The sequence below is a fragment of the Bombyx mori genome, chromosome 13 (assembly GCF_030269925.1).
Source record: "Bombyx mori chromosome 13, ASM3026992v2".
NCBI classification, from domain to species: domain Eukaryota; kingdom Metazoa; phylum Arthropoda; class Insecta; order Lepidoptera; family Bombycidae; genus Bombyx; species Bombyx mori.
Window position 1 is genome coordinate 8,644,839 of NC_085119.1, and position 18,844 is coordinate 8,663,682.

The 18,844-nt window shown below is 34.9% G+C and overlaps 1 protein-coding gene across 2 annotated transcripts; it reads left to right on the forward strand.

The window, feature by feature from the left end:
- The first annotated feature begins 1,393 nt into the window (after positions 1–1,393).
- Hsp21.4 (heat shock protein hsp21.4) lies at positions 1,394–10,757 on the forward strand. 2 transcript variants are annotated; one of them, XM_062671619.1, is made up of 4 exons: positions 1,394–2,029; positions 3,020–3,729; positions 9,086–9,266; positions 9,888–10,757. In XM_062671619.1, exons 2-4 carry the CDS (start codon positions 3,542–3,544, stop codon positions 10,080–10,082), a joined length of 564 nt encoding a protein of 187 aa, XP_062527603.1. In that variant the 5' UTR covers positions 1,394–2,029; positions 3,020–3,541; the 3' UTR covers positions 10,083–10,757.
- The last annotated feature ends 8,087 nt before the right edge of the window (positions 10,758–18,844 follow it).

The following is an 18,844-nucleotide window of genomic DNA, read 5'->3' on the forward strand; positions in this document are numbered from 1 at the left end:
TCAAGGTGGCGACGTCATTCCTGAGTTTGTACACTCTTATCTCTACAATGGCTTAATCAATTGAGCACACGCTCGTTTTTGATATTTTTTAATTAAAATTAAAACTGAGTAACTAGCACGTGAACCTTTTACGAGTAAGTATAAAATATAATATTTAATTGCATCGGTAAATTTGTCTGTGAATTCGCATTTTGAACGGGAGTAATGATGTTCTATATGCTATACATAACTGTTGTAACATAATGTTTAATTCGTTGACGATCAAACTTCATCTGAGGTTCACTGACACCAATTTAGGCACCACACTCCTATTGAAAAGGGCTCTAGAAGCAGTAGGATCGACTATACTAAAATATTACCGTATTCCTTCAAATTCCTATCCTACATTTTCCACAACGCGTCCACTTGTGTGCTTCTATCATTTTATTATATAGTTTGATTACGTCATAAACTCGTTTGAATCCTAATTGGTAGTGGTCGTTCACCCGTCCTTATTGAAACGTAAGCCATGTTTTCCATTCCAAAATAGTCGCTGGTTATACCGTGAATGGAATTTTTCTTTGCATATTGCGTAGAATTGCGATCCTCGTTTTGATTGCAATTATGTATGTATACTTCCTAATAATTAAAGTCAGGTGTTAATGACCCCATGTCTTATCGCACTCACGAACTTTCCAATCAGTCCCTACGTGACCAAACACCTTCTTTGCTGACATAACAATAACTAAATATTACTGCGTAAAAAAGTTTGTATTTTTCAACTAATATTTTTCTCATTGATCTCAATATTCATGATTATAAATCGTAATAAAGCTTTAAATTCAGACTAGGCGTACAAGCCACATTAAATAATTGCGTTAGGCATTGCGTGGCTTCAAGAACAACCGCCTACCTGTAAGAAATAACAGCCCACATCTGCTCTTATGTGGCCAAAATAGGAAAGCTAATGTCAACCTCCTAAAAACCATTAACAAATTAATTATGTATATGAACAAAAATCGAAACGACGTTTGAATTAAAAGAAGCTTCAGCATCTAATTTATACGAATTATCAAATTAAATTGACAAACAGGTCGTCGCCTGTGAAAATATCGCGCAAAATATAAAAATAATAGACCAGAAAAATTCCGGTCCGGTCTTTCCGGTCTATTAACCTTAATAACACGTGTATGCACCTTCAGCCTAGCCGCGTCCAACTATGATTACCCTCACACCTTATACGGAGCTTCAGTGGAAGTCAGCGTCATTGTGAAAGATAACATTTATTAAAAATATGCCTAATAATACTAAATTTGGAGTCTGGGTAAAGTTGTTTTCTGAATGTGTGGGTGTATTGTATATACGGAAAAGAATTGTTCTGTATATATGTGTATATTATGTATTAATGGGTTTCATGTAAATATAATACGTTAATGTATTTTATTCTATAAGTATAAATAATAAAGTATAAGTTAGTATTATTAACAGTGAAGGTCAGAATTTTAAAGCCAGCTACACCCACACTGTTGTAGTTAAATACTCTGGTAGCTGTTGACATAATTGGAACTTTTTGTCTTCAGCGCATGACTACGTAGTGAATCATTCAAGGCTGCTAGTTAAATAGTTAACAGTTGTTATTTTAGACCAAATTTCAGACAACCACGTCATGATATGTTATGCAATATTATTATGTTAACTTTGATAAATAATTTTCCACGTTCAACGTTCCAAGCTAGAACTTTTGTCCTATGGATGCCGGAAAATACAAGAGACAAAAAGAAAAATATTCAACGTTGAAGACCAAATTTCTCTGACTAGGATAACGACCGTGTTTAAAGTTTGGTATGGTCACTGACAAATCTAAGAATGCCCATCAGACACTCATATCAAATGGGACAGGCCAAAATCGCTGTTAAAGATAACACAGCACATTTTAATAAGAAGTGACATTTATGGGTTTTCAGTTCAATCTTTTTTGTGATTTTTGTAAAATGTACTACAATATGAGTATTAATAAAGTAAAAAATTGTAACGATGATGAAGAAAGTGGGTAAGTAGTTTAATTTTTGAAGTGAAACTTCCTTATCGGCGTTGGAAAAAAATTTACCGTCACATTTTTCGGTTACGCGTCACATTTTTCTGTTACGCGCCATCTTTTTCTTGCCCCTACCACGGTTGGTTCAGACGAAGAGTACTTTCACTTTCTCCAACGGAGTAGGGATAGCATTAATGTTTCACTTCTTACGTGTGTACACTAGTACACGCACACATTTTTTGTTTTAGAGTAGGTATTGCGGTTTTTCTATACTAATATTATAAAGAGGAAAGATTTGTTTGTTTGTTTGTTTCGAATAGGCTTCGAAACTACTGAACCGATTTGAAAAATTCTTTTTCCATTAGAAGCCGACATTGTCCCTGATGAACATAGGCTACTTTATTTTATTTTATTTTTATTTTATTTTTTTGGTTTCATGTGTGTTTTAATGTTTTCGAAGCGAAGCGAGGGCGGGTCGCTAATTATTTATAAATTACTAAACGTAAAAATCAGAAAGAATATTCAAAATGTTTCCATAATTTAGATTTACTTACTCTTTTCATTACTATTTATTTTTTGTGGTTAAAGCATAGGGTCCCATTAAATGTCACTATATCTCGTGGACATGAAGGGCTCTTATTTAACCTCATGGGAAATAACCGAGGAAGCATAATTTAGGAGAGGTCTTTGTATACACGGATAGCACGTCGCAAAATTAATCTTTGGGCGCAATTGATGAAAAGGGAAATAATGGGATTCCTTCAAGGATTTTCTACAAGCACCCCTTACACACTACCTACATGAACTGAGTATGAATGTGCCATAGATGTCAAAAAAAATCTTGTTTCAATATCTTATGATGTGAAAGTATATCTACTTAGATTTTTTTTTAAATAAAAACGGTCTTATTAGACGTTCGATAAAGTTTACTTACTAGTTGTATATTATTTTGATCTGTAATTAAAAACAATACAAATAATAATTTTAAGCCTTTATTTTAATTAGGTATCAAGCAGAATGGAGTATGAAGACATATTCGATTAGGAATTTGGATGACTGCTCCATTTGTGAAGGATATGATCAGTCATTAAAAATATCACAATGAATAAGTGTATCTCTTGTGGTTTCGTTTTGCCTTAAGTGGACACATGAATCGAAATGAAACTATGATTCATCAAATCCATTACGCGGTGGATACCGCCATCGCATCTTTGCGTCTCTGCAGTCTGCATCATCATGGATGGATGGGTATCCGAGGTGAGGTATGAGGAGACGTGGAATGAGCGAGAAGGCATAGTGTGGGCCGAATGCCGAGTGACGCGGAGCAACTCCGCGACGGCGTTCGAACGTGAGGCTATTTAAAACAGTGCGCAAGCCCCCTGGCGCCGAGTCTACAGTGGACGACTAATGATCAGTACTGTCTTGTCAGCCGTCGAGTGCGTATTATTCCAGTGAAACGTGTTTACGCGAGAACGTTTCAGTGTTTGTTTAGTTTCTACAATTTCCACGCGGCAAATAACGTGAAAAATGGCTGACAGTGGTCTCAAGAGAAATATCCCCATCAAGCTTGGCGATTTTTCGGTTATCGATACAGAATTCTCAAGCATCAGAGAGCGCTTCGATGCCGAAATGAGGAAGATGGAAGAAGAAATGAGCAAATTCAGATCAGAACTCATGAACAGAGAAAGCAACAATTTCTTCAAGAGCACAACTAGGTATATATTTTAAAATAATACATGAATATTTTATAAAACATAATTTAGTTTTCAATATTTTACAGTGACAAAGTTACCCACAGTTAGCAGGGAAAATAAAAATAACATTAAAATAACGTGTTGCTACGTCGAACATTGACAATTTCATCTTTTTATTATAACATTAGCACGCCAGCCTTGAACTCCTGACACGGTATCTTTTTAATTTAATAAGCTGGGTACTTGGGTTATTCGATTACCACCGCCTATCTTCGTTTAAGAAAGTTTACTTTGCCCTAAGGGCATTATCCGCAACCATGGTCCGGAACGGCATCAACTGCAGACATCTTATTCGCCTCCATTTAAAGCGTGCAGCGATACGTAAGCCCGACGCGGGATGATGTCATAAATAGAAATAGCGCCGGCTGCGGCGGCTTACAACACGTAAAATTTTGTTGCTAAAACTAAGAAATGCACGAAAGGACAAACAAGACGCCGCACATAACACGTACGGCTCTGGATTGTTCCGAGATAAACAATTTCAAGTAACTTGTTGTTAGATCATAATTTTTTAACCGATATCTAATCCATTTAACATTATCAATAAAATTACAGATACCGGTAAGTAGCAGAGATCAAGCATCCACACTGATAATGATTTTAATGTAGAATCGTGATAGTAAAAAAGTATCAATAGGTATATTGAAAAGTAACCTTTTTACTCAGCTGCCGCTAATCACTCTTTCAGAGCTGACCATTTACTTATTTATTCAGTAGGTAGTTATGAGTAAAATGTTCGAATATTGTTAAATTTACGATTACTTTATCTTTTCACTAAAACAGATCAATGTTGAACTAGGTATTATGTTTTGTTAAGGTTCAAATTTAATCGCCAGTTATTCGGGTTTTTAACGTGAAAGTCCGTGAATTATCGATACGAATTATTTTAACGCCGAGTGTGGGCATGACCAAAGTTGTTTGCAGGAGTATATTGAAGTTATGTTAATAGCTTGACCACATGACCCACTTGGAGCAAGTCGGGGCTGTTTCAGCTGTAGTTTTGTGATGCAATACCAACCTTCACTCAACGTTGCACTACCCAAAGTATAGATGACCGCGGAAAACTTGAGAAATTCGCGTAAATCTAAATGGAAAACAAGCATTACGTGTTAACATTGATTTATGATCTCTTTGAATGCGTAGCTAAAATTTTACATTCACGGTTTCATTGGAAAGATACTTAGTAATTTTTTAAGTGTGGGTATTGCATTTGAACAAGTCCGCCCATGCCGTCTTGATCGAGTAGATGATTGTAATACTGCGTGGGTAGTTGTCTTAAAAGGTGAACTGTTTGTCTTATTTGGGTATAGTGACAGTTGCTTACGATAAAGATCCTGAATAATTAAATTACGTTGACACGATTGTGTGCTACCTCGTTCCATGGCAACGGAGTTAGAACAACTACACCCGTTTGGGTAAAAGTTGGTAGAAAGCTCGCTACGTTTATTTGCTTTTATTGGAGTATGGTATAATGGCTAATATTTTATTTATGTAGGTTTTTTTTATTAAATATCTATTTACACCCGAAGGACCGTTTCGCTTTATACAAACTTTGTAAAATTTAAATATTATAATCGTATTTGTTAAATAATTATCGCTTTGTTTAATAATTTTATACACTTAGGTATATTCGGTGTTGTATTTGATTAATGACATTTTTCTTTTACCGATATCGTGTTTGATAATTATATCTATACTTTACGCTAGCTTAGCTTCATTGTGAATTAATTATATTTCTATAAATATCAATTATACTGCCAGTTTAATATAGATTTTAGCTGAAAAAGTATTAAAGACTATTCCATTTCGTAAATTCTACTAAAACATTTGCAACAAACCTATTCAATTTATAGTCTATTTATGGCCATTGTCTGTGATGGACAAAACGAGGAATTTTTCTTTACTCCCTGCTTTGTTAATAACAAAGAAAGACTGCTAATAAAGGGAATTGAATTTATTAGATCGGGTTGAACATTTTCATTTGAAGTATCTCACGTATCACATATCTACTAACGGCATTTCCATAAGTGTCACTGAACTCGTGTATCATTATCAGTTGTCCATCGGCGTTTCGTATCAAATCGAAAAGATAACTGTCGAATACAGTGAAACTAACAGCATATAATGCTTGTTGCATGTCTTACAATTTCGAATCTGTCTCCTCTGGAGGAGTAACTAAGTCGTCTGAGAGGTAATTGTATATTATTTAATTTTATGTATATTTTATTATAATCTTAAATGTAAATAAATTATTAGATTATATGCATATGTAAAACATTAATATAAACGCATGCTCGTCGATGTTCTTTTTCTGCTTGTAGTAATTGAAATTGTATCTGCACTACATAGTATAAAATAAAGTCGCTTTCTCTGTCCCTATATATGTCCCTATGTATGCTTAAATCTTTAAAACTACGCAACGGATTTTGATGCGGTTTAATAGATAGAGTGATTGAAGAGGAAGGTTTATATGTATAATAACATCCATTAAATAGTGGAGAAATCAATAATAAATTACAGTTTCCGAAGCGAAGCGAGGGCGGGTCGCTAGTAAGCTTATATTTTACTTTGGAATGTAGATTAGGGAAATTGTTTTTAAAAATATTTTCTACCTATATGTAGATAAATAGAATCCGACAGTACTTATTTTACAAAATAAAACATGTAGCATATAAGTTAAATTATGAGAAGTTTTAATTCGAAATGTCTACAGCTGCAACGGCACTCATTAATTCTTTTGTTTCTCTTGATTGCTACGACAGAGAATGTAACGACTATTAAAACCACAATGATATGTAATGTAATTAAAACTAGTTATGGTTTAATCTTGAATCTATTTTATAAATTTTTAAGTCGCTACTGACACCCGAAGTAACAGAAATCGTAAAATACGCGTTTTTAATTATATCTAAGGCTCGGGTACGTACTCCAGTAAATAATAATAAAACAAATCATTGTTTTCTCGTTTTCAAATTCCCAGACAGAGATACCTAGTATGAAATTATAAAAAGAAATATGGGAGGTTAGTAATAGTTGGGTAAATAAAATATTTTTGAAGCCATCCACACACATACCTACATACCTATGTACATTCTAGATTATTTTATTTTACTATACGGCACGTTTCGTTCCAGAGAGAACACGACCGCTCTAGTTTTGTCTTTCGCAATACGACGTAGAATATTCGCTACTTCTAACATGCCCAGAGATGATTATGTAATAGTATGTAGGCATACAGGTTCATCACAGGTTTGAATGTCTCCCACGGTTGATAACTGAATACATTGGTTTTATTATTTGCTCACTCTAATATCGATGATCTCATTATTTGTTGACACGACCTTGCGGCTACACAGATGACACGAACATGACATCACGCTTGATAATCAATTACTTATACTTACATAAAAAAACGAAAAGCTAAAATGCAATTGAAAATATCCAGCATTATCCATTTCAATTATTGATCCAATGCTATGTGGATTATTGAATTCTATTATCAAGAAAAAATACCTATCATTTATGGTACTATCAACAACGCGTCACCACCGAGATTATTTAAATTCTCGTATATTTTGCGAGATTTTTCAATGTTGTCAGACAATTACAAATTTGACTAAAACATACTAATGTGTTACCACTTATTTCCATATTTGGAATATAATTAAAACTTTTGGAGGTAAGTTTGTTCAATCTTAGTAATATATCAGTGCACAGGGAAAATGTTTTGCATACCTACTTAAAAATCGGACTAATCCGCGTCAGAAAAGCAAAGCTGTACAAACTCGCTCTTGTAAAACCGCCCAAAGTCAGTACTCAAAATATGAATTTGGGTGAAACTTAGACTGAAAATAATCGGGTCGTCTTCGTTATATTTCTACCCTGTGCATAGATGACGGGAAAGTACGTCTGAGTGGCCGGGAACCGATTTTCGGTATCATTATATAAAAGCCTTTGATCGTCAGGCCTTTTCTCGACCAACCTCTGTACTTGTATGCGCTTGGACCAGACAGTGAGTTATTTGGTCCACCGGTAGTCCAGAGCAATTAACATTGTCTCTTTTCCACTTCAAGCTTCGAACGTGGTAAAGATAATCTAGAACACAGTAGTTCGATCACCAGTATCCTTAATTTTATCATATACAGCACCTCAATACTTAATGAAAATTTGAGAGTGCTTACCAAATATTTTGTAGTGTAGCGTGATATAATTTTGGTTAATCATTACATAATTGGTGATATTGTACCACCGATGTGATGTTTTTGATAAAACGTACGTTAGAGGGACTTAAATGAATAATGTTTCGTTTTGCACGCCACACGAGACTTAGATTACAAGCTGACTTTAAATTACTTTAATAGCTTTCATATTTCCATACGCATATTAAAAAATACATGAGTTGAATTTAAATAAATCTACGTTTTTTTCATAATTAAGGCCATGTATACCCATCTTAATTTACACGTATTTTATAGGTAATAATATTTAAATTTAAAACAAATCTATTTCATTTAAATTCTTTTAATGACTCAAATTAATTTCGACGACTTGTGAAAACCAACGAAAATGCTATGCACAGTATTATTATTCAAATGCAGTGTAGAAGCGAGTTTTGTTTTATCACAAGTTTTCAAGGGCATAGCGACCTTTAAACCACGTTAATAGTTACAACGAGCACCGCAGACGAACATACCTATATACCTAGTTCAATTATGATTATTTAACAATTCACAGAGCCACAGCGAACATAATGGATTGCTCACTTCACTAACGTTACTTGAAGGCCAGTTACCTGAATATGAACTACTTTTATGCAGATCAATATAGTATTATTGTTTGTTGCGCTCTAAACTTCCTTTTTTAGATGCTTGTCATTTCTAGAATATTTTATAAGTATGAGAATAAAATCATTTCATATATTATCGTCTTTTCGCATTAAAAGTGTACAATTTCCAAAAATATTCGAAATTGAGTTAATATACGGAATCATTTGGTATCACCAGTATTTTTCTCATACATACTGTCAAAAGAGCATAGTTTAGTTATAGTTTTTTTTTTTGTTTACCTGTTTTGACTACTAAATGAATACATAATTTTATCTACTTTAAAAGACAGATAATGTAACTGGTAAAAAATAAAAAATAAATGTTGCAAAGATCATTAACATTAAAAATATCACATGTTAATAAACCTTTAAAACACTCTCCTGTAAAATAAGTAAGTTTTAAGATTGATTATACAGTTTTAATGCGAAAAGACGATATGTCATGTATGTTCAATAAAATCCTTATTTAGCGTTGTCTCTGAATTTTTACAGCACGACGACATCTTCACAGCACAGTGACAGCAGACAGCTTGCTGAGCCCAGTCACTGGGATAGCTTAAACTCGCCGCTCATTCAAGACGAGGGTGACGGCAAGACTCTCAAGCTTCGCTTTGATGTCAGCCAGTATACTCCCGAAGAGATCGTTGTTAAGACTGTCGACAACAAATTACTGGTAAATATCATTCGTATCTGATAAAATCGCAGTCAACTGTATTAAGCTGTTTGCTTTAAGCAATTTGACTGATATTGGCCACATTAGGGATGATGCACTCAGCAGATATAGATTCTTATGGGAAAATGTTAAAATTTTCAAAACGTATAGGTATTATTACCCAGTAGTATGTATTGTCTGGTTCCCATAGTACAGGGAACCCTAGTTAGGGGCCAGATGATCGCGTGTAATCTGTAAGCGGTTATTATGTATCAATATTAAAATTTTATTATTATGTAATATTTTCCTATTCTCGAATTCCATTTATTTATTATTTATCTTTCGTATTTTGAGGACAACCAATGATAGAGTTTATTTTTTATTTGTTTTTGTCATAACTGCGGTGTATTCTGTACTTTAAAATAATTTATGTTTTGCTTAAAAAACGTTACATTTTTGAAATCAGTCTTTATTTATGTACACAACATAGAAATTGGCTCGCATAACATTCACAGCGCAGGCAACTTGCCAACAATATAGATTCGTTTTGTGCACCGGAGCTCTCGTTTTTATCGGGGTCAAGAAACACAGTCATCTTGACCAGACAGGAATTTTAAATACCGATTTATGTGATGATTTCAGGTCCATGCCAAACACGAGGAGAAATCTGATACGAAATCTGTGTACAGAGAATACAACAGGGAGTTTTTGTTGCCCAAGGGAACAAATCCTGAGGCCATTAAGTCTTCGCTGTCCCGGGACGGTGTGCTTACCGTGGAAGCGCCATTGCCACAACTCGCCATCACGGACAGGAACATTCCTATCCAGAAGCACTGAGCGGTCTCATCATTCGCCACGAGTCCACTGAGGCAGCAGATATTCCATAACTGTTAATAATTTATTTTTAATTTACGTTTATAAATTAAAATAAGAAAAAAATCGGCGTTATTTATTTAGAATCTTATTTTAGTGAATCTCAAAATTTATTAACACCACATACTTACTCGTTGTAATTTGTCAATTAATGTTTTTGCGTATTCCAATTTGCGTTGTGGGACACGGTCTGCGTGTTAATGTTGCTTTAGTGACATTCGCTTTCACTGTGCTAGTGGAGTTTGAAGTTGGTATAATTATTTGTCGTGATTGTAACAAAAATGAATTATAATGTACCATTCTCAATTCCATTCGGATGGGTTGAAGAAAATTTTATTCATATTTTATTAGTTTCTTACGCCATCAAGCTCCAACTATAAAATGAGCTAACGCGTGTTCAATGTAGTATTGAAAGTACTGTGAATTGTTTTAAGAATAATCGGCTATGACAACGACGAATGGAAAGTGTCTTATATATAAAAATGTCCATTTTGCTTAATGCCACCTGCTAATAGCAGCGATAAGTAGGATATTAATGAAATACACCAATTTAACAGCTTAACTTGATACACATTTATATTTTAGTACAAACAGTTGTTACGAATGTTTTAGATGTCAAATAAAATAAATAAAAACGTACTTTTTTATTTTATTAACTACCATTAGACAATAATTACATTAGAAAATAAAGAAAGAAAACACATGATAGAAAAAAAATGGAAATATCATTATGAACTTGAATAATAGCCATAATTGCAGAACAAATCTGATCTAATATTAAATAGCTTGAATTGAATGAATAAAAAAAAAAAAATATTGCCACAATTGCCAAAAGTTGACTTCTGCTGGTTCTAAAATTTAGTATTTGTGTGAGCGAAAACAGAAGCCGCTTATTGCTGCAATTCTACTTCTTAATAAGATTTAAAAATGCTATTATTCTTATTATTTTATTGAGATGTTTTCCTAGTTGTGTAGTCAAGCGTCTATTTCATGGCAATCCAGACATTCTGATTAAACGTCGAAAAGAAAGTACGCAAGGGAATGTGTATTGCAAACTACCAATAGAGATTACTGCTTTTACAGTGTTACGATTGTGAAAACAATAGCTCAGCGGATGCCATCTGCAAATAACCATAACTCCGCGCCGTGACGTCATGCCCGCCGGAAAGTGACTAATACCAGCGGTAACACGATCGCTACGGAATATAAAACATTTTCATGTTACTAGTGTGGTTCAACGTATGCAATTTATTTTTGGGGGCCAGTTTTATGTAAATATTTAACGTCATTTCGATGTTATCGTAAATGTAAATTTAGATTTGTAGATCGAGGTGTTGTAGAATATTCAAATTAAATTAACGGTTCAAGGAAATATTGAGGAGTTTGGTTAAAAACGTTTTTAGACTATTTTTATTTTAGGCTATATATTTTTAGGTTTTATAGGCTATTTCTATTGCGCTAGATATTGCGAACTCACCGATAACCTGGTGTTAGGTGTTCTATAAACATTTTAATGTGAATATTGCCATGTGTGGTTGTAATCTCAATTCCATTGGCTGTAAACATGCAGGGTTGAGGGTTTGCACGTCTGCGGTGTATCGCGTTCTGACCTGGCAGGCTGGTTCTGACCCAGTGGGGTATCCCGGAACACCAACGGCATCCCCCGGGCGGTCTGGCAGGGCCGCCGTACCGCGGACTATCGCCTCGACAACCCGACGGTCCTCGGAGTGGCGCCGTGAGTCTGGTTGTAGTGTTGACCGCGGGAACCCTTCTACTCTGTTCTACCGGCTTCTGAGATCAGACGTCGGATGTAAGAGTGCAGGGGAGTTTAGTGCGGTAGGGCCCTTAAAATATTAACGGGCCCGCAGTCTGCTCCCAACATTTGCAGATCTGCAGATCTTCTGCAGATTGCTAGGCGCGAGAACCTCGTAGGAGGGTCGGGCCACGGCCAGAAAATAAAAAAAATTACTTCCACAAACTTAGAATCATCACAAGTTGAAGGTTATACCCACTTGTTAAAATTTATGAAATTTTGTAAATCGTTAAATTTATCGTGCACAAAACATTATTTGAAAATACGTATTGGCAAAAGTAGGTAGGTATGTGCCTAAAATATTATGTGGTGGTAAGGCAGTGAGGTTAAAGCTTTTGGCGGGAAATGAATTAACAAAATACTCTGACTACTGATGATTCGGAATTTTATTTACAGATTGCATAAATATAAAAACTTTGTTGTCGTTTTTTTTTCTTCATCAATTAACATTTAAGTTTGACCGGCGGCTCTCACAGAATAAACGGTAAAAAAAGTACGGGTATAGATTAAATAGTTTCTTCACAATTTATTGTTGTGGGTCGTTATTACTCCGGCTGCATAAGCCTAAGGTTGTGCCCTGCATAAAACGGAAGTAATTCTATGATTGACCACAATTGCACAAGAGATCCGACACGAAGAAATAACATTGAAATTCCGTTTAAAATGAAACTAACTGATTTCTTAATAAAGGCAAGTTCGATGAGTTTAAGCTTACTCACGAAGTTACATCCTGCTTAAGTAAGATATCAGTTCTCAGTTCCCACTGTAAGATGATAATACACATATACATACGTTTAATAGCTGTATAGGTATGTCTGCGGTCGCCTGTGGGAAATAAGATATGAAAGCGGCTCGTGTTTATTGTTGATGTTGCACTTGGATTTTGAGAATAAAAATATATCTGCTAGATTTAAGCGTGTAGAAGAAATGAAAAGACTGGTTATGTTTAGTAAATCTACCATATCACATACTATTTAATTCTGGAATCATCTTCGCTCGAGCGCTATGACAACGATGTTTGAAGAGTCCTAAACTTTAGGTAGCGGTTCAGCTATGCCTTTGTCTCCTATGGCAATATGAAAAAACCTTTCTTCTATTTTAGTTTTATTATATTTGTGTAGCTTTCCCTATTGTTCCTACTACATCAAACTTTAATTAATAAGTACTCGGGCTCAAGTAAAGTTTCTGTCGACTCGTACCTAATATTAAAAAAAATACTCAGCAATTTAATTTTAAGCAATTTAATCGGCAATTTTAATGACTTTCAGTAAATAAATTTAGTCTTTATACTTCTTAATCTTTAAAATCTTAACAATTTTACTAGAACCACGTGGTATAGATTTCCTTTTGTTGTAGAGAAAATGCATTGCTTCAGGGATAAATTCCATCAAGTACATAATATATTAATAAAATATATATTTTACGTTTGTATTTATTACTGCGAAAACTAGAGACTTATAATAAAATTAAACGTAAAAAGACCCTATTTTGTATTTTAGACATTTTTATGAATTTGTTTTTTTTACTTACTACCTACACTAGAATCCGAGAAGGTGATTGATTCTAAAGGCGAAATCTTCTTTAAGTACACTTTATTAAAGCAAATTATACAACCTACTTGTGCCAAGTTCGTCATTCAATATGATTTTAATCAATTTTGAAACATATTTTTATTTTTAATTTATTACACTGCATGCACATTAAGTGTATTAGATTGGCACATCCAGTTTTCTCGTGGGCGTAATTTAATTATATTTAATTATCAATTACGTAACATTTTCATAATTCCGTTTAGAATGCACACATAAATGTGTTTAGTTTCAAATAGTTGCAACAAAGGAATTTGTATAACTTGCATTTTGTGTATTTTAGATATTCATAAATAATAAGTAATCATACAATTATTAATTTATCTAATTTCACACGCGATATCAATTATTCACATTAGTTGTCATTCCCAAGGTGAGAGCAAGGTTTTTAACAATAAAATGTGTGTAAGTTTTTAATACTTTTAACTATACACGCGAGCAAAAGTTTGGAATCACTTACTTGAAATTGGTTCCGCGCGAGCTTGGTTACTAAATAAATTTTTTTAAATTTACTAAATAATTATCTTATAAATTACATAATTTTAAAGGTTCAGCTGTCAACTTTAAATTGATACCAAATTCATTTAAATCGAGCCAGTAGTTAAGGAGCTATCCCTGATTGAGTAAAGGAGGTAGGAAAACAAGGAAATATGGAAAAATAATGAATGAACAAAACAACAAAAATTAATAAGTAAAAGAAATTATTTAGCCTTAAAATTAAGTATCAGTACTTTGTGTTCCCTTCCCTCGCCCTAAGAAGATTCTTCATAGACATGATCAGCTTCTGAATTGATTCTTGTGGGATACCTTCCCACTCGTAAATCAACGCCGATTTCAGCTCATTCAGACATGAAGGAGCAGGAGTTCTGGAACGAAACTTCCTCTTCAATTCATTCCACACGTGCTCAATGGGATTCAAGTCAGGACTGAGCGCTGGCCAGTCCAATGTGGCGATACCGACTTCTTCGAGGTATACAGTTGTTACACGGGCAGTGTGACAACGAGCGTTATCGTGCATAAGGAGGAAGTGATCACCGATATATCCAGCATAGGTAAGGACATGTTCCAGCAGAATATTGGAAATGTACCAGTCCGAAGTTAGACCGCCTCCTCGTCCCCCGACAGGCACGAAAACAAGCTCAGTTTTACCATCGAAGGAAATGCCGGCCCACATCATACAATGGCGCCCCCATAAGCCACTGTTTTAGCGAAACGGCACTGCGCAAATCGCTTCCCAGGCCGCCTGTAGACCCGACCTCTTCGGCCGCTACCGTGCAAACACTTCCTGCTCTCGTCGGAGAACAGGACTTGCCTCTATTGCTCAACCTCCCAATCAAGAAGGGTGCGAACAAATTGAAGGAGTGCTTGTCGGTGAGCTACCGTGAGTTTTGAGCCTGTGGGAGGCCTTTTTGGAGTCAGATTCGTTAGCTTGAGTCGTCGACAAAGTGTCCACTCGCTGGCTGCTACCCCATGAATATCTCGGAGCTCCTGTTGAACGTCGACACCATGTAAATGCCGATTTCGGAGAGAGGTGGGCACGATAAAACGGTCATCCCTCTCCGATGTGTACCGGCGCCATCCAGATCTTAGTCTCCGGATAAAGCCACCAGTCTCCTGAAAGCGCTTGTAAGCTTTCGAAACACAGGACTGGCTTATGTGGAGCCGACGAGCGAAAACCCGCTGGCTGAGCCCTTCTTGCAATAGGTCTACGATTTGTGCTGCTTCTGTAGGTGTTGTCTCCATTGTCGTACAAGGTAAAGGATCAAAATTAGCGGATATGTGTACCGGTCAACGTGTGAAAGTCAACTGGTAAAGAAAATCCGATAACAGGTGCTTTTATAGGGGTCAATAAGTCGCAACTCGCGACGTATCAATCAATTGAAACACGTCTTTTTCGTTATTCCTTCACTTAATCCGGGATAGCTTCTTAAATACTGGCTTGATTTTAATGAATTTAGTATCAATTTAAAGTTAAGAATTGAACCTTTAAAACGATGTAATTTTTATAATTATTAAAAAAAAAATTAGTACACGAGATCGCGCGGAACTAATTTCAAGTAAGTGATTCCAAACTTTTGATTATTTTTAACTGGCAGAATGAGACGTCAAGGCAATTCTTGAAACTTTAATTGAACTATGAAAAAAGGGCGTGTTAAATTATAAGAAGTGTCGTTAGACACCCTTTGTATGTTTAATATTCGTATCTAAAGATCTCAGGTCGTGTACCATTTCTTCTTATATTAACACTTCTTTTTATGATTCAAATAATGCTAGCAGGGCGCTGATGTGCTAGGGAAGATCGTGTCTATTTTTGTCGTAAAACAATATCTGTTTTCTATTTGAAGCTTGGGAAAACTTTTACTACAAAATAACTGAGATTTCGATCCGGTCTCAATAATCAACAGTTGGGCTGTGATTGTGAAAAAAATTAGATCAATCGTTCTTGAAAGGAAGTAACTTGTCGTCACGCACGGCGCTTCCGACTCAGAATATACTTAAGTCTTTTAATTATAAATTTTGCTGAAGGGGAAAGCACGTAATAATGTTTTTTTGGAATCGGTAAATTAGGTAAATAAATATCGGGATTTTTTCCTACCTACGCTGATAGCCATGAGAGGCTATTTCAGCGTAACCTTAACTAGTAGGTGAGCTTACGGGACTCAAACCTGACGACGTTGCTATAAAGAAAAAAAAAAAAAACTGTCCGCACGATCGGGAATCGGGAACAGTTATCCGTCCTCTTTTGGAAATTTCAAATATGTGATAGCAATAATAACACGATAGTGTTAGCAGCACCGACATACCTACCTTTTTCATGGTTTTGTGACCCGAATTGTGACTGCTAGCAGTTAGAAGCGCGAAGTTTACCAGGAATTAACAATGATGGCCTTGTGCAAGTCGTGATTGCCACAAGCGCAACCGTAACCCCTTCAGTATTTTAAATACCTGCTTCCACTCTCTCTATTCGGTCACTACCTACGTTCGAAAAACAGTAAAAATCGTTGTGTAGACGCAGGTTTTAAAAATATATTTCTGTTTAACAGTTTATATTAAGAAGAAAAAAATGATTTATATCCAACATTAACAAATCTTACATGACGTAAATTATTCAAGTTTCTATGTTTAAAATAGATTCATGACTCATATGTACTGTAGATAAAATCAATACATACATTTTAAGGTGATCTCTCGTTTCACTGTATTAATACCTATGTATTTCTCATTTATTTTTATCAATGTTACTTATGTATTGTGATCTTATTAATATGAAAGGTAAGTATTTATAGTTATGTATCTAGTGTTTATTCACCTAAAATTTAAGTCAAAGCTATCGTGTATTTTATACCGAAACTCAAAATAATTTCACGATAAACAATAACAATCGAAGCTTTGACCTGTACGCTTAGTGCGAGTTTTTTAACGTTCTCGATAGCGTAAAAGTTAACATCAATTTTTATGCAGTTGGAACAGCGCCTCGAGCGGCAAACGTAGGCAAAAGTTCCAACTCCATACAAATTTGAATTAACTTTTACGTTATCGTGAACGTTAAAAAGCTCGCACTAAGCACACTGATGTCTCAAAATTGATGGCAACGTTCACGTTGTGATGACTATAGGCTCCGGTTACCACTTCACAACACGTGGACCGTGAGCTCGTTCAACCATACCCGTTCAACATACGTACATACCCTTAGGCAGTAAAATAAAAATCATTACACCCGTTTTAAATTATTATCTTCATACATAGTTACTAATTTTATAACTGATTTATTCTAAATAGCTGACCCGGCAGACTTCGTAGTGCCTCAATCGTTAAATAAAATACCTAAGCTTTTGTATAAAATAAACTTAAAACAAACAAAAGGAATCCGTCCGACGGGGGACGCATCAAAAGAAAAACAAAATTGTTATTTTATTTTAATTCCGAGCATTTTCATATTTATCTACCTTTTAAACCTTCTCTGGACTTCCACAAATAATTCAAGACCAAAATTAGCCAAATCGGTCCAGCCGTTCTCGAGTTTTAGCGAGACTAACGAACAGCAATTCATTTTTATATATGAGTCGTCTATTATCAAAGATGGCAATCTGTGCATTTGGACAAAAAATTTTTATTGATATGTCAATACAGATTTATTTGAATATAATCGTCTCCTTCAAAGAATACGGTTCAAAACCTGCATTAAATAAAGGTTAATAGTTAACCTGTTATTTATCTAAGATGTCGTTCCGAAGAGTTTTGTGACTGCCAATGGAATACAAAGTCAATAATTCGTTTTTCTGATTTACCAATCATTGTCCAAAAGTCAGATTGCCGCCTTTGATAATAGACGACTCATATATCCATAGATTTTTAGGTTGGTAATGTACCTATAGTTATTGTTTACGTTTTATGAATGTGCAATCTCTTTAAAAAGGACATACCTATAGGTACATACATGAAGTCATACTTTCGAATTACTTACGTAGGTTGTTATTTAAATACTTCGGGTTACGAGGTTCAAGACGCAGCATACAAAACTGAAAATGACTCACGCGAAACGGAACCAAAAATAGAAACGTAATCCAGTGGAAAACAAGAACACGAAAAACAAATGATTAAACATTCGCTTATTCGCAAGAAGGATAAACAAATGTACAGTCACTGTGAAATTCGGTTTAATGGTGAATAACAACAGACAAACTGTATTAATAAAAGTATCATCAACTGTTAGCATAGTACGATGTAAATTAACGTGAATTAATTCAGTTCATTGGCAAAAGTTGTTCTTCGAGAATAAATGAGAAGGTTGACCTGATTGAAAATTCGCAAGTGGCGATCGTAATTTTAAATAACAGCGCTTACGTAATGCATAGTGATGCATGTCAACTTTATGAATTACTGTCCGAGTTCGTATGAAATGTAATGATTAAAAGTGCCGTACATATTGGCCACGGAATTGGGTCGACTCTATGCATCAGTCATTTTGGCTAGTCATACTAATAAATTGGCTGCAAGATCAACGTGGGAACGTTAGTTTAATGTTGACATGTTTATGAACAGCAATTATAATGTAGTCACTAAACAACTTATATTTTGAGGTTGACGGGCCGTCTATTATAACGTGCAATTATGGAGAAAATTCAAAAGAATCTATAAATAGTTCGTATGATAATTTTGTTAAAACGAAACTACCAGAAAGTTCTGAGAAGAACTAGTGAAAATAACACAGGGGCTTACTTATCTTTTTAAAAATTTTAATTTTGCACGTTCGCGTGTTAATGAATTTGATAACGATTATTTGTCTTTATAACAAAAATTTAAATTTTGTTTTTTAGGAGTCA

Excerpts from the sequence above, each read along its gene's own strand:
- Hsp21.4 (XM_062671619.1), top strand. The coding sequence starts at position 3,542 with ATGGCTGACAGTGGTCTCAAGAGAAATATCCCCATCAAGCTTGGCGAT. Across the intron at positions 3,730-9,085 it reads TTCTTCAAGAGCACAACTAG|CACGACGACATCTTCACAGC; the intron begins GTATATATTTTA and ends GAATTTTTACAG. Across the intron at positions 9,267-9,887 it reads CTGTCGACAACAAATTACTG|GTCCATGCCAAACACGAGGA; the intron begins GTAAATATCATT and ends TGATGATTTCAG.